At 39.5% G+C, this 14,148-nt stretch overlaps 1 protein-coding gene across 6 annotated transcripts in view; it reads right to left on the bottom strand.

Moving 5' to 3' along the window:
• Positions 1–10,953: 10,953 nt before the first annotated feature.
• USP32 (ubiquitin specific peptidase 32) overlaps positions 10,954–14,148 on the bottom strand; it is a 54,813-nt gene continuing 51,618 nt past the window's right edge. For all 6 annotated transcript variants that reach the window (XM_071765673.1, XM_071765674.1, XM_071765676.1 and 3 more), the window contains 2 exons: positions 13,875–13,967; positions 10,954–13,351 (listed from right to left, as the gene is read on the bottom strand). In XM_071765673.1, the coding sequence (XP_071621774.1) occupies positions 13,178–13,351; positions 13,875–13,967 (267 nt within the window). In that variant the 3' untranslated portion in view covers positions 10,954–13,177. The remainder of the gene's footprint in view (positions 13,352–13,874; positions 13,968–14,148) is intronic.

Raw genomic sequence — 14,148 nt, 5'->3', positions numbered from 1 at the left:
CCTCCAGCCCCTTCAGCTGCAATTCACTGCAACTGATGGCTGCTCAGCTTTCTGAGTTTCTGGTTTCCAACCATGTTCAAGTAAAAGAGAGGATTCACTGTGAACTTCCAGGCCCTGAGAGAATTTAAGGGTTTCAAATCAATGATACAGCTCAAACATTTTGAGGAATGGACATTGGGACAGTCCCTGTCCAAAAAGCGTCCCGGTACATAGATCTCAGATGGAACCTATGAAGCAGGTTATAAGCAGAAAATGTGCCATAACTCCATTTACTTCAATGTTCTTACAACAGCTTCATTGGCAGAGAACACTGTGTCTTCTCAAGGACTACAAAAAGCACCCCAGTGTCACTCATGTAAAAAAAAACCTGAAAGGGGTTTCTATTGTCCTGATTGTTCATACTGCAGGGCCAGAGTATAAACGGGAAGCTTGGGTTTATGATTCCACAGATATGAATGAACATGTTTTGGAACAAGATTGATTTACTTTAAAAACTAGCTATTAAAGCTCATAAAATACAAATATTGAGTATATATAGAAATACATTCTAAAAGTCAGTGCATTTTCTGATACAACCATAGGAATGTTTTGAGACTGTGACAAAGCCGACTTGGTAGGACAACAGGCAATCCATACCTTATGATTTACAGAAGCCTCACATAAAGCTTATTAAAAAAAGAAAAAACACACATGACCATTTCTCAGCAACTACCAACTGACCTCAGTAACAGATTCAGTCTGAAGAAAGACGGGACAGTCTGGTGAGACCTGGTGCCTTGTTCTGCTAACACAAGGCAACCAACACAGAGAGCTTGTAAAAGAAGCATCCCTGACAGTTAAATTTCATTTACAAAAGAAAGAGTATGCACAGAACATATTAATTAACTCTTCCAGTAGCTCATTTTTCCCCCCTTTTGACTAAGACATCTATGGCTAAGCCTCAACTTCTCCAGAAGATAAAGCTGCTTAGAGTTTTCAACTTTCTGGCTAAACAGACTAAATAGAGGCTTTGAAAAAAACCTGAGATAAGGGTGAAAAAAAACCCTACACGTGAGAAAGCAAAAAGCTTACTTCACAAAAGTTATTTTGCAACAGTTGCCCCCAGCAGAGCCTACAGAAGTGACAGCATAACTTGGTTCTGCACTCAGAAAATCAGGAAGACCAGCACAATAATTACATCTGCCGGTCGCATGGGCAGCGGTAATAAAAACTTCAGTATCAGTGCCTGCTTAGCTGTAACTTACTGCCAAGTTCCTGTCAAGAAAGCTGAAATGGAATGATTAACACATCCTGAGCCCTCATTATAGAGCATTCAATTATCCCAGGATACTCCGTGGCAAACAGATCATTTTCAGTACAACACTGTACCACATGCTCTGCACGGCACATCCTGTAAAAGCTTGGCCTTGGGTTTTCTGCACCTAATCCTGGGGTGTTGTTTGATTTTCTTGTCTTCAAACTCACCTGAAAGGGAATTTTAGTAAAGGCAGTGCTATAATACACATTTTTTTATTTTCTAAACTGATCTAGAACAATTATTTTAAGGGGATATTTAGGTTTCAGCCTTCATCGGGGCAGAAAGCAGGCAAGCCAAACACTCCCCAGTCAGGAAGGATGAGAATCGTGATGGGAGTTTGACTTCTTCACCATTGGCATTTAACATGAGCTGGGCTCCCAAAGCTGGGTTCCCAACACCTCTAGCAGAAGAAAAGAACCAAAGAAAAACCAAAGAATTAAAAGACAGCTTTGTAAATCACACCTAACAGCCAGGCTACCTCTTTTCTAGAAAGCTGCTCCCTGCTGTTCATGTTGCCAGAGTCAGGCATTTGGCCTCCAGGCATCAAAATCTGCTTAACCCAAATCAATCTGTAACCCTATTTCTAAAGCTGGATTTTTAAAATAAATTAAATCAAAGTGATTTATGGTGTGAATTTCTAACCTAGGCAAAACCATCTATGAACAGACCAAAGGTCCAAAACTGATAGACCGAAGCACATAGCCAGGGAATAACCTGCCACATGAGGGTCTCTGGAGCAGAGAAGTGCAAAGACTAGACTAAAATACTAATATTGTGAAATAAAAATTCAATTAGGGCCTTAACAAGAGAAATCAAGTCCCACAAAGGGTACAGCACAGCACTCAGAAGTTAACCCTTCATGTGCTACATGGCTGTGTTTCAACTCCTGCAAAGCAGAGAGCAGAGCTTCAGTCACCAGTTAAACTGAACAGATAGCAACCATTTATAGAACTCCAGGAGCAAAAAAAGGTTGTGGAGACACTTGAGAACTGGATCACTCTCAATCTATTCACCCTGAGCCAAGGCGAACAACCGTGGGCATGGAAAAACTACAAATATTACAAGTAACCTGCCCCTAACCCACTCAATTTTTGGTATTCCAATCATTTTGGGGATCTAAGTAGTAGAGTAACTTGAAAATCCTTGGTACAGCTTGCAAGGGATTGTCAACATAAGTCAGTTCAGCTAGAGCAGCTTTTCCACTTGAAAATTAATTGTGGTAAAGGCAACTGCAAGCAGGTTGATGGGCTCTGTAAATTGTGCAGGCTGGTCTCTAGTTGACAGCCCACAGCAGACAGCCAAAATAAATCTGGCCTCTCTCTGCAAGTGTTCTTCCTCAAATACCTTCCTGTGGAGTAATCTTTTATTTTAAGCAAAATACATAAACAAAAGAAAATACTGTATTTTACTATTGTACACATGAATCCAAAATACCTGCTATAATCACTACCAAAATAAGTTATTGTACCTGTTTGAAATGCTGGGAAACTTCAGTTTTCCTTTTGTTTAAATGGAAGTTTATAGTAAGACATTCCTCTGGAACACTACATATTCTCATGGATTCAGATAAAAGTTATCATATATCTTTTCATTTCAAGGGCATGTACATTAAATTTAACACTGTGGGAAACAAAAAGAAGCTGATGAGAATCTTAAATGATCGATTTTATGCAAGAGAAATGAACAATGCCATTTCAAAGGGCTCTTCCAAGAGCCCCTTTAAAACAACAGATTTCCAAAAACTTCTGAAAACAAAATAGCAGGTACTCATGCAAAGAATCTGTTTCCATATTTGAATGACCACAGGCCGAGTAACTCTGTGCAGCATTTTTTTCAGTAAGCAGTTTACAGCTGAACTCTAAGAAGACAAGAGAGCCCAGCTAATAAAACACTCTGCTGTCCCCCTTTTTCCTCCTTTTCTTTTCTTTAAAACCACAGAGCAAAGAAAAAGAAGTTTTGTTTAACAGACTGGAGTGATCTGAAAAATCAGAGCTCAGGTTGCGGACATGTCAGCTTTTCCATCGCTGACACTGTTTCTTTCAGCTATTCTGTATTTATTTTTAAAAGGTCATTAAGCAAGATACAAAAGGTGAAGTGCAATGTTACAGATTTATAACCTGCCTGAGCACTCCTTAGACAAAGGGTCAATGCTGCCTTGAACACAAAAGCCTACCTAAAGGCATCTGCTTTCCACCCTGCAACATCAAAACCCAGCAAAGGAAGCAAGACCAAACCCAGCTAGAGAGTGAAATAAATTAGGAGGGGTTATTCACATCTGTGCTCTATCCCCTACCTTCCTCTAATTAATTCTTATTTATTTAAACTCTAACCTTCTTCACACTCAACTTGTAGTAAGCTGCCTGCCACTCACATCAATGTGAAGGTAACAGCCAGCATTTTTGAACCAGGTAAATCAAAGGGGTTGAACTGTCCAAGCTTCTTAGCTCTACAGATTTTGTACTAAAAGCTAATTATTCTTCAGATCACTCTTAAATCTTACTACTTTGAACTGCTGCTAGTTTGCCTTGTGTCTCATTAAGCAATCAAATCCCTGAGTTATGCTAAAAGCAAAATTTAATGACTTCTTTAATTGAGTCAGTATTTGAAAATATCATCTACACTGAAGGCAGTCATATTCTTGCTTGTATTTCATTCATAACCATTTAAATAACTATCATTAGAGGGAAGGGTAAGAAGTTTAAACACCCAGTGTGACATTTTTGTTCACATCTCCTGGCCAAATTGGTCCTCTGATATGCTGCCAGCTTTTTATCAAAAAGTCCCCACTAAAATTCTCTTTGTTACAAGTTAAGTACTGGGGCTGCCTGTGCTCAAAGAGACCGTGGGCCCAACGATTTATTCCCTTGTGTATGTCTTTTAAACAGGAACATTTTTATAATCAAAACTGAAGATAAAAAGGCAAGACCACATGGCCAGCAATTATTTACAATTCACTTGCTTGTGAGCAAGGTCATAAACAGGAGCGTGCGCTGATGGCCAACCCGCATGGTTTGGGTCTTCCTGTGTGGAATCCTTTCCTGCCCCTTGAAGAAGGAGGCTGAATGGTTTTGATTGAAAACTATCCAAAGGGGGCTTATTCCATATCAAAAAAAAACCACAGCTAAGCTAACTTTATGTTCTGATTGCTGGTAAATCACAGAAGAAAGCACCTGGCATCTAGATCAGCACTGAGCCACGATTTGAATTGCTGTGTGAACATCTGAGCTTAAAAATTCAGCCAGTTCTACCCTTGTAAGTTGGAATCCTAGTTGAGATCCCAAGAGGATGCAGCCTGGAACAGCCCTCAGAGGTCTCTAGCCTGGTGTCCTGCTCAGAGGAGGGGTCAGTGTGAAGTCTGATCAGGCTGATGAAGGTTTTATCCAGAGACAGAAATTCACAGCTGCCCTGCTGCTGCTCTGCCCTACATAGGGAGCAAACTCTCCTTGTATCAGGCCAGAACCACTCTCAAATTTATGTCTGTGGTCCCCATCCTCCTGCCTTGTGCTGGCAGCATCTATGTAACCACCTCCTTGTCCTTCTTGCCCTGGAGGGGGCTGGGGGAAGCTGTACTCTAGCTGTGGAGTGCTGAGCAGGAGGGATAATCACTTCCCTCCATCTCCTGCTAACAAGGCTCTGGGTGCCCTTCACCTTCCTGGCTGGCAGAACATGCTGCTGACTCCCACCAACCTTGCTGTCCTCACCAGGAGTTTACTCTGAGGCTGAAGGTTCATCCCATCCCCAGTGCTGAGCTCTTCCTCCCCAGCTGGGGGGAAAGCCTCCACACACAAATCCTCGAGGCTTTGTTCTCCCCATGGGATGCTCCCGAGTGGCACATGGGGACAATCATCAAAATGTCAATGGAGTGGCCTGGAGGAGGGTTGTGCCTAACAATGGAAGGGCCAGGGCTCTGTAATCACATTGTTCCTTGCATTGTCTTGGTACTCCAAACATCGAAATACAAACATCATTTGTAAGGCTTTCTTAATTTGTCACTGGTGGTGTTGGATCCTGTTTCTGGCTCTGAGGCAGCAGCTGTCCTTTGTTGTTATCCAGTTCCTAACTAATGGGCACTCACCAGTTTTCCTGCAGCTTCTCATTGGGAGGCCAAGGTTTATTTAAAAGAAATATAAATATTTTCTCCATCAAAATGCTAAGTGAAGGGACAATTCACAAACCATCTCAGCCATGGCATGCTAAATATAAAGAAAGTTTAGATGAATATTGTGCTTTCTGTACCATATTTCAGCAATTTTAAATAAAATTATCCATGTACCCAGAGCTACTGAAATCCCTGGCCAAACTTTCTGCAGATTGAATTAAGCCTCTTGCCTCAAACTATTTCTTAGCCTCCAAACATAACCAGCACATAATCCACCACCTTTCCAATTTATTTGTTAGGCTTAGTTTCTTTTCTTCTACCTCAGTTTGACCAAAGAATCCTCAAATGGATGGTGAAAAGACAACACAGGTTGTCTGATAATTTGAGGAAATAAAAAGCTACAGAAGAGTAAGAAGAAAAATAAATATTTGACGGAAAGGTCTAAAAGTCTAAATAAGATGACTTGTTACAGAATACTGACAAAACAAAGTAAAAAGAATGCATTTCAGGAAAGAAAGTATCTTAATTTAACTTTTACATTTTTTTAAGTGTTATTTTGCTAAAATTAACTGCACCTGCAAGCATTGGGGCATACCCAAGTCCATGACAACAGTGATTCGTGCAGGAGGCTGAACTGGATCAGCTCTTGAAGTCCCTTCCAACCAGAATTACTTTGGGGTTCAATAGTTCTATGCAAAATGAAACACCATGCTACTATTTAATTTATATTAATTCTGTGTTAACACTCTTGAAAAGGCAGATGGTATAAAACAAGCCTTCTGTCTGAGTAAAAGGAAAATGCATCTGGTTCTTTCTTGAGAGAACAAGGAATCCACCTTGGTAAGGCCCCTAAGAGCTCCCCATGCTTCACACTTTCTGGAAAAGGGAGAAGCACATTATTTTACACAGAAACAAGAGCAGTTTGAATATACTATTTCCAAAATCCAGAAAGCACAGTCACACACAAGAGCAGTCTGAGCTAATTTGTACTTTACACCCAATAAAAAACCTAATGCTGGAAAAAAAATGTCAGTGGTACTTAAGATAAATAATATTCCTTCACCGAGTACAAGGAGTCCTGTATTTTCAGAGCTCAGACAAACACTTGAACAAAGGCTGTGAAGCATCTGCTGCTGTATTTATTTTTTTGCAGGGGATGGAACTACATGAACTCTGATAAACAAAAGCAGCATGCGACCCACCTAGGGACATCTGCTTGCTCTGTAGTCATGATTTTTAAATAGTGTTCAAAGTTAGAAGGCAAGGATGAGCAAGTCTGGTAATGTGGGGCAGATTCAGCTGCCTTTGCTCTGGTTTTTACAGCTTTATATTGACAGTGATGCTGGAACCAACCCTGGGGTGATGATTTACAGCTAACAACTAAGGAGAACATCAGACTCTGAGAGTTTTAAGAGATGCTGATTGGTATCAGCTACTAACCAGAAAAAAAAACCCACACACCTCTCCTTGAAACCTTGTGATCCCTTCGTCTGGCCCCAAATGCTGACAGGAAAGTCAGTAATGACTTCATCTGGAGCCCACGTGGTGGTGACCAGGCTGGAAACAGTGCAGAAGGTTGCAGCTCCACCATCAGCCAAAGGAAGCATTGAGAGATCTGTCTGGAATGATCCTAAATAAAAATGAAAGTGGGATTTCACCATTATTTTTCCTCGTTCATTTTCTATGCAGAGAGCACCTGCTAGATGTACATCTGTACAAATGGATGTTACTTTCATACTTAGCTTTTTTTAATCTTGAGTACCCATTCATGCTCTTGTTGTTCTGCCACTTCTCACAGGCTTGAATCAGCACAAGAAAGCACCTTGGGTTGTGTTCAGCCCTGATGCCTGTTTTGGGGGTACCACAAGATACAAATGCTGCCAGCAATTTTGTAAGAGACTTGATTTTCCAGTATCTTCCAACTATGCCTTTAGATAAGCAATTACTTGAGCACACAAGATGTTCTGGGGACTTCCTGAGGTCCTGCTCAGTTATGTTCAACCAGACAAAAGGACTAAATTGCAACAACTAGGAAAAGTGATATAGTCTGTCTCAATCATAAGTGTTATTTAATCCTCAGACTATAAGGAACTTGAGTTTGTCTGGCTATATGACAAAATAACCAGGGCACCACCCCTCTGAGTTTTTGTGAACTACCAAGACTCATGAGCAACCCACCAGTGAGGGCAGCATTTCTAGATTCTACAGATTCTGTAGGTTCTTAGAAAATTTTGGTTTATATTAAATCCAGGAGCATCCTTAGCATAACAGTTGTAATTTCTAGTTTGTGCCTGATTTTGCTAAAGAAACCTTATCAAACATTGCTTTTAATTTTCACAAACAGGAAATCTTCTACACATGAACAAGGAAGCTGGAGGCTTGTCCCAAACAAAAGGCACAATCTTCCAAGCTTCTGTCACCTTTTTATTTTCCTGAAACGATAAATCAGCAAGCATGGGTGACTGCATTTTACAAACTTCTTGCTTCAATTTACTGGAGCTAAGGGAAAAAAGTGTAACAAAAGCTGAAATTAATACACATGCTGATCCTCTGGGCCCTCAGCCAGCCAGGGCAGCTCTGCCTGCAGTCCCTGTGCTTTCTCAGGATACTTAATGGCCCTGATCTGTAGATAATGGATAAATCCATGATACAGAGAAAAGCAGGGACATCAGCTTCTCTGGCACCAGCCTTAGTGATAGGGATGCATGCTACTCCTTGGTTAAATAGCCATTTAGTACCTTTAAAGGCCATAAAATAGGAACAATAGTTGATTTCCAGCTAACCATCACCACACTGGTTCTGGAAACATTCAAAAAAACAAACAGCCCCAAGTGATACGTGGCTCCTGATAGATCAGCTTACTGGGGACTTTGGTCCAGTTGCCAACTTAACCAGATTTATTTCCTTTTTGGAGAAAAGCATGATTCTAATTGCAGTAAGTCATGGTCAGTGTCTGATCTGAGGAAATGTCTCACCACCTTATACAATGGGAAGAAAATACGTGAGCACTCAGAGATGTCCAGGTGGCAGCAGGAACAAACCATTACACTGAGACTGCACATCAAGTACCTCCAGGTCCTTGTTTCAAAGGCACTCCTTCCAAGAGCAAAATCTTCGTGTACATAAGGGACCATTTCACTCACTGTTGAACTTGATTGCTACCCAAGAATACTTGTCATTATTATTATCAACAGCAGAACTGAACTGAACAAGGGATTCAACTGAGAAAATATGAAACTTACCTTTTGTGAACAATAGAAGAGTTTCAGATGAAAACACAGTTCAGGTACAGTCCTCTTATCAGTTACTGAAGTCAGAAAATCCATGAACTGGATTCACCTTCTGAAGTTTTATTTTACTTCTTGCCTGCAATCCATTTGCAAGTGCACACATGAAAGCAACAGCACCATCAGTTTTGATCTCTTACTCCTGAATGTTTCTCTCAGAGCTGTTACTCCTCCAGAGATTCTTGCTTTTGACTTTCCACCTCATCAGCATTATGTCTTGCACCAACTAAAACCTAGCAGGAGGATACATCTAAAATACACTGGCATACATTAGTATCAACATCTTGAATGGGAAACACACTAGAAGAAATCTCACATTAAAGTCTGAGCAAAAAGCCCAAATATATTCTCAAATAGCATATTTCCTTTTCAAACCCCAATGTTAGGATGTGATACATGCAGGGAATGCTTCCTCTGGCAGCAACATACCCAATGTGCCAGATCTCCAGCAGAATTCACCTTGTCTACCACACTCAGTTTGTGTCCTGTGCCTAATTCTCCCAAGGCCTCTTTGCCATTACCATTAACCTCACACTTCATCATGAATCCAAATAACTGGATCTTCCCAAAAAGCCATTCTTTGTCTCCCTTCACATAAAACCCCATTTCATTTCTGCATTTCATTTTAGCTAGTACCTAAAAGTGGGATTTATGATGGCTTCAAGTTTTTCTTCCTGCTTAAATAAATGGCTTGGAAAAGAAAGGAATCTAGAGGGGGTTTTCTTTAGCAAAATAATGTTTAACTGAACACATCACCCTCTGTATTAAGCAGCCACAATGCAGGGAACTGTTACAATATGTGAACACAGGCGTCCTTTCTACAGTTAGATGGAGCTGATGACCTCCTTTTTTCCAGCCCATTTGGTGATTTTACAGACTTAACAGGTTGCAAAACAACATCAGAGGAAATGATGACCGCCTGTGCTCCAGCGCGTGACTCTTCCTTTAGCTACAGGCCAGAATTTCCTCTGCTGGCCCATGGAGCAGTTTCATTCTCCCCCTATGCACGCTGCTCTCTGGAGACAACCAGCCAGCAACCCTGAAGCCATGCAGACACCTTCTGTCTTGGCCTCTTCTTAGGACTTACAGTTATTTTTTTAATTTACATTTTCCCCCTTGCTTCTGTCTCTCGCATGAATCGTCTACGTTGAGTTTAAGAGGTTTTCTCTCATGAGAACACATATTCTGCTTGACTTAAAATGCCTGTTGAATTACACAAGCACAATTAAATGCTCACATGCAGAACTACTCAATGCCATTCCCTCCATATTCTACCAGAACATGAAAAATCCGGACTTCAGAAATGGTTCCCCTGTGAAGCCAACCCCTGTGCTAATAATCAATCATCAGAAGATGCCCACTGCAGTTCAGCCTTGTTGTATTTTCTCATTCTAACAGGTTTAAAGGAAGTTTTTTCCATGAGTGCATTATGAAAAGGGAACTGGGGCTCCTGCTGGCAGAGTGGAGGAGGGCAGCAGCGCTGCCGTGTGGCTGCTGAGAGCAAGAATCCAACACATGCCGGTAAAAGATTTGCCTCCTGGCTTCCCAGCAAGCCCCTCAGTGTCAGAAATCACTGCACGTTCTTTATAATCCCATTCTTTCCAGAAAATTTTGAAGCAAAACCTTCCTTTACCTACTTTTCTGTTAAACTCAACCTTAAACCAAACTAAGCTAAACCTTATTTACCACACAAATGGAATAAAACTAAAATTCGAATTTTAATTGTGCAAGTAGACATGAAAAAAATTAAGCAATTAAGCATTTCAAAAGACATTTTTTTTCTTACTTTAATAACCTGCAGAAGGACTCTCAAGGGTGGGTAAGCAGGGATCTCATGTGCAGCCACACTCTGCTTCTAAGTCATCACTGATCTCGCTTCAGATCTATCAAAATTACACCACAGAAAAATGTGAGAAAGGCTGAATTAATGCTGCTCAGTGCACTTCAGACTTACTTGTAAGAAAGTCTCACTCTCACTCATGTATACAGGCACACATTTTAAAGAGGGAAAAATGAACTAATTGTAGAAAATGGAATACTATGTTCTAAAAAGGAGAACTAAAATAACTTAAAAATAAAACTTGGACAAGCTGAAATATTTTGGTATTTAGAACTAAGTGCTGTGCTGGACAAACTGCAAGGAACTGCTCTATGCTCACTCACACATTCCAATAGTACAGACTGACAAACAGATTTAAGCTCAGTGAACACAGTGCAGAAACTTGAAACAGGAAAATCCCTGCTAAAAATCATCTGACAAGAAGTGACACTTTATCTGCATCCACAGTATTTAATTTGTTTGAATAATATAGTTACAGATAAACAGGTTCACTCCATATACAATTACTGATACCTTTTTTTAATACAGCTCATATTCCAGTACATCAACACTATTTTATTTACAAGGTATTTATGTACATTAACATCTTTCTAAAGTCAGTGCATTGTCAATAAGTTTTATACAATAATTTACAAAGTGAATGTAGTTAATAGTTAACTTAATAAATTTACTACTAGGTCATGAATTAATTTAATTTAAAAAAAATTAATTACAACCAACGTAACAAACACAGAAGATCAAATAACATTAGTAGATTGTGCTACCTGCTTAAATAAAACATTTTAAAGTAAATCAGTCGAAAATCGTTCACTTTTCATGGAGTTTGTGTAGGGAGGAGTAGACAAATAGGTATTGAAAAAAGCCTCTAATCTAGAAATTCACAAGCCATGTTTGCTTTTCTTCAGTCTCAATGTTTAGACCACTTTAAAGATAGAAGACCATATAGGATAGGGAGCAACACTTCACAAGTAAGACAATACTTATTTTGGAACCAATTTACTGTCCTCAAGGGGCATGAACTCCAACAAAGGCAGGGAGGTTTTTGCCTGAGTCAAGACAGCAAGATCAGCTGATGTCATTTCTTAAATGGATACAACTCAGATTTTCCTGGAAATTATCAGGTTATGGTAGGTTTGGCATTTTTGTAAAAGACATTAAAATGAATCCAAACATTTCTTTTGGAGATCAACTGTGTAAGTATTGATTTTGTCAGTGAAGATACAAAATCTAAAGAATCTGGAAGATGACACATGACAAAAATCAGTAAGCTCCTTAGACTCAGCTGAAGAACAAAAGGCCAAGAGTGAAACTTTCATCCTCATTCAGATATGCAAACAATTTAACACTGAAAATGTTTAAAGAAATGCCTGCTCAAAAATAACCATCTGTTTTCCAGTCTCTCCTAAGACTCAGTCATGCTTTCCTTCATTCAATAAGCCCGTTGACTTCAAGAGAGAATGTTGCAAGGGCATGGAAAGCAGTTCTGGTTTAATTGCAAGTATATGGATAATCTCTTGCAAAAAAGGAAAATTCTAAAGGCAACCAAATTTTGAAAAACAAACTCCAATAAATTATGAAACCAGTAAAAAAAAAACAACCCAAACCATCCATGAATGCTACGACAGTTACCCAACAGCACAGCTTCCTATTTGTTTGAAATACACAGTGGATAATTCACAACCACTCACTCCAGAGCCCTTACAACAACAAAAACAAACTATGTTTTTGAACTGAATTATACGAATTTTTCAAAGTGCAAATTTAAAAGCAACACCAGTCATGAAACATAAGCTCAAGCATCTTTCCTTCCAAAAGCTGGGAACAATTTGTGCAATGTGCACATTTTAAGACACCGTGCGTGTAATCACATCTACTCTCTTCAACCTGAAGCTTCTTCTGGAGGCATCTCATAAGTTTGAGACAGCACTCTTCAGGCAGAAAAGCCATTCCTGAAACACATTGATGAGCACAGCCAACACGTGGAGAAAACACAATTATAATAAACCATTCAAGTGTAGAAATTAATCTCTTCTCAGATTATGGTTTGGTTGTGCTCCCAACATACAGAAAGAAAGCAACTGACACACACTAGTGGTGGCAAAACTGGAAACATCTCTTACTCTTGATGTTCATCCTTTCAATTTGTGCACTTTTCATTCTCTTGCTTTCCCTGTTTTGCCAATAAAATGCAATAAAACTGCAGGAAAAAGGAGGTAGCAATATCATGTTGTCCAGAGACAACACTACATTTTTTTTTTCCCCGTTATCTTAAACTTAAAGAGAGCCTTAGGGGTTTGTCAGAACAGTTGGTAAACTCTCCACTACTTTGTTTAGCTCTTATTTGGACTGTTTAATTTAGCTCTTATTTGGTCCTAGTTGGCTTTTCTCAAACCATTTTATTTAAAGGCCAATGGCAGTCTCAGCCTGATGTCTTAACATCAGAAATGTTTAGAGCATGTAGTGAGATAACAGAACAAAACAATACTATCTTTATATTAACTGCTATTTAATTAGGGTTTTCCTTTTGTGCTTTCAGATCACAGGGTACCACAACTACACTTAGGTTATCTGTTTCAATACCATTTTTGCCCAATTTAAATTCCAGGATGTTATCCCTCACATGCACTCAGAACAGCCCACAGCAGACCACCCGCTTACTGTAAAACACAGTATTTCTTATAATCTGACTCAAAATCTTCATCCATGCTGCTCGTGTCTGCCATCTTTTTGCCATCTATCTTTGGCAGAAATTGTGCATAGTCTACCCCCTGCTGCTCATAGAAAAGAATGTAGGCAGAGTCGGTGTCGATCTCATCGGGATGAAGCTCCTGCAAAACAAGAAACAAAGTCTGAAATGTGCCACGGGACAATGGTTACTGTTGCTGAACTTAAAATACACACCATCACCCTAGAAACAGTATTTTTAACTGGCTATTTACAACAAGAAGAATCCCATTTTCTGCCTCCCTCATAGCTATCAGGCTCCATTATTTATTTGAAAAGTATGACAAATTTATAGTGGTAGATGCAAATGCTTGGAAATGTTGGAACCTAATTATTCAGTAATTGAAATCTGAAGTGCTACCATCATGAAAAAATATTTTTGGACTTCCATTTTTAGTAAGTTTTCCATCCTTGTACAAAATAAGCATCTTTCCTTAACTGTGGCAGCAGCTGACAAACAGATGTGAGCTTGAAAAAACCTCAAGTACAATCTCAATTGATTTTAATATTTATCTGATGCAATTTTGGGATGCTCATGATTTCAAGTAACAGTTCTCACCAAACGTTTTTTCTCTGGCTCTAGGTAAGCAAGGTGAAAATTAATAGCTACAGAAATAAATTATTTACCTTACAGCTACTGTCATTGTAGCAGTACCACTTGTTGTTCGGGTTTTTGGCATAAGTGACATAATGACCCCCTCCCATAATTCCTGAATGGCACTGAAGAAAATGAAGAAGAAAATAAAGTCTGGATCAAAGATCAAAACTCACAATTCACAGATTGAATGGTTCACAAATTCATATTTGGTTTGTGACAATGTATGCATCTGGAGCTGGCTAAGACCACACACTCGGGCAGAAACAACATCATGCAGAGATATATTTTTCAGTTTTACTCAGT

The sequence above is a fragment of the Heliangelus exortis genome, chromosome 21 (genome assembly GCF_036169615.1).
Source record: "Heliangelus exortis chromosome 21, bHelExo1.hap1, whole genome shotgun sequence".
Taxonomy (NCBI): domain Eukaryota; kingdom Metazoa; phylum Chordata; class Aves; order Apodiformes; family Trochilidae; genus Heliangelus; species Heliangelus exortis.
This window is presented reverse-complemented; position numbering and strand designations above follow the sequence as displayed.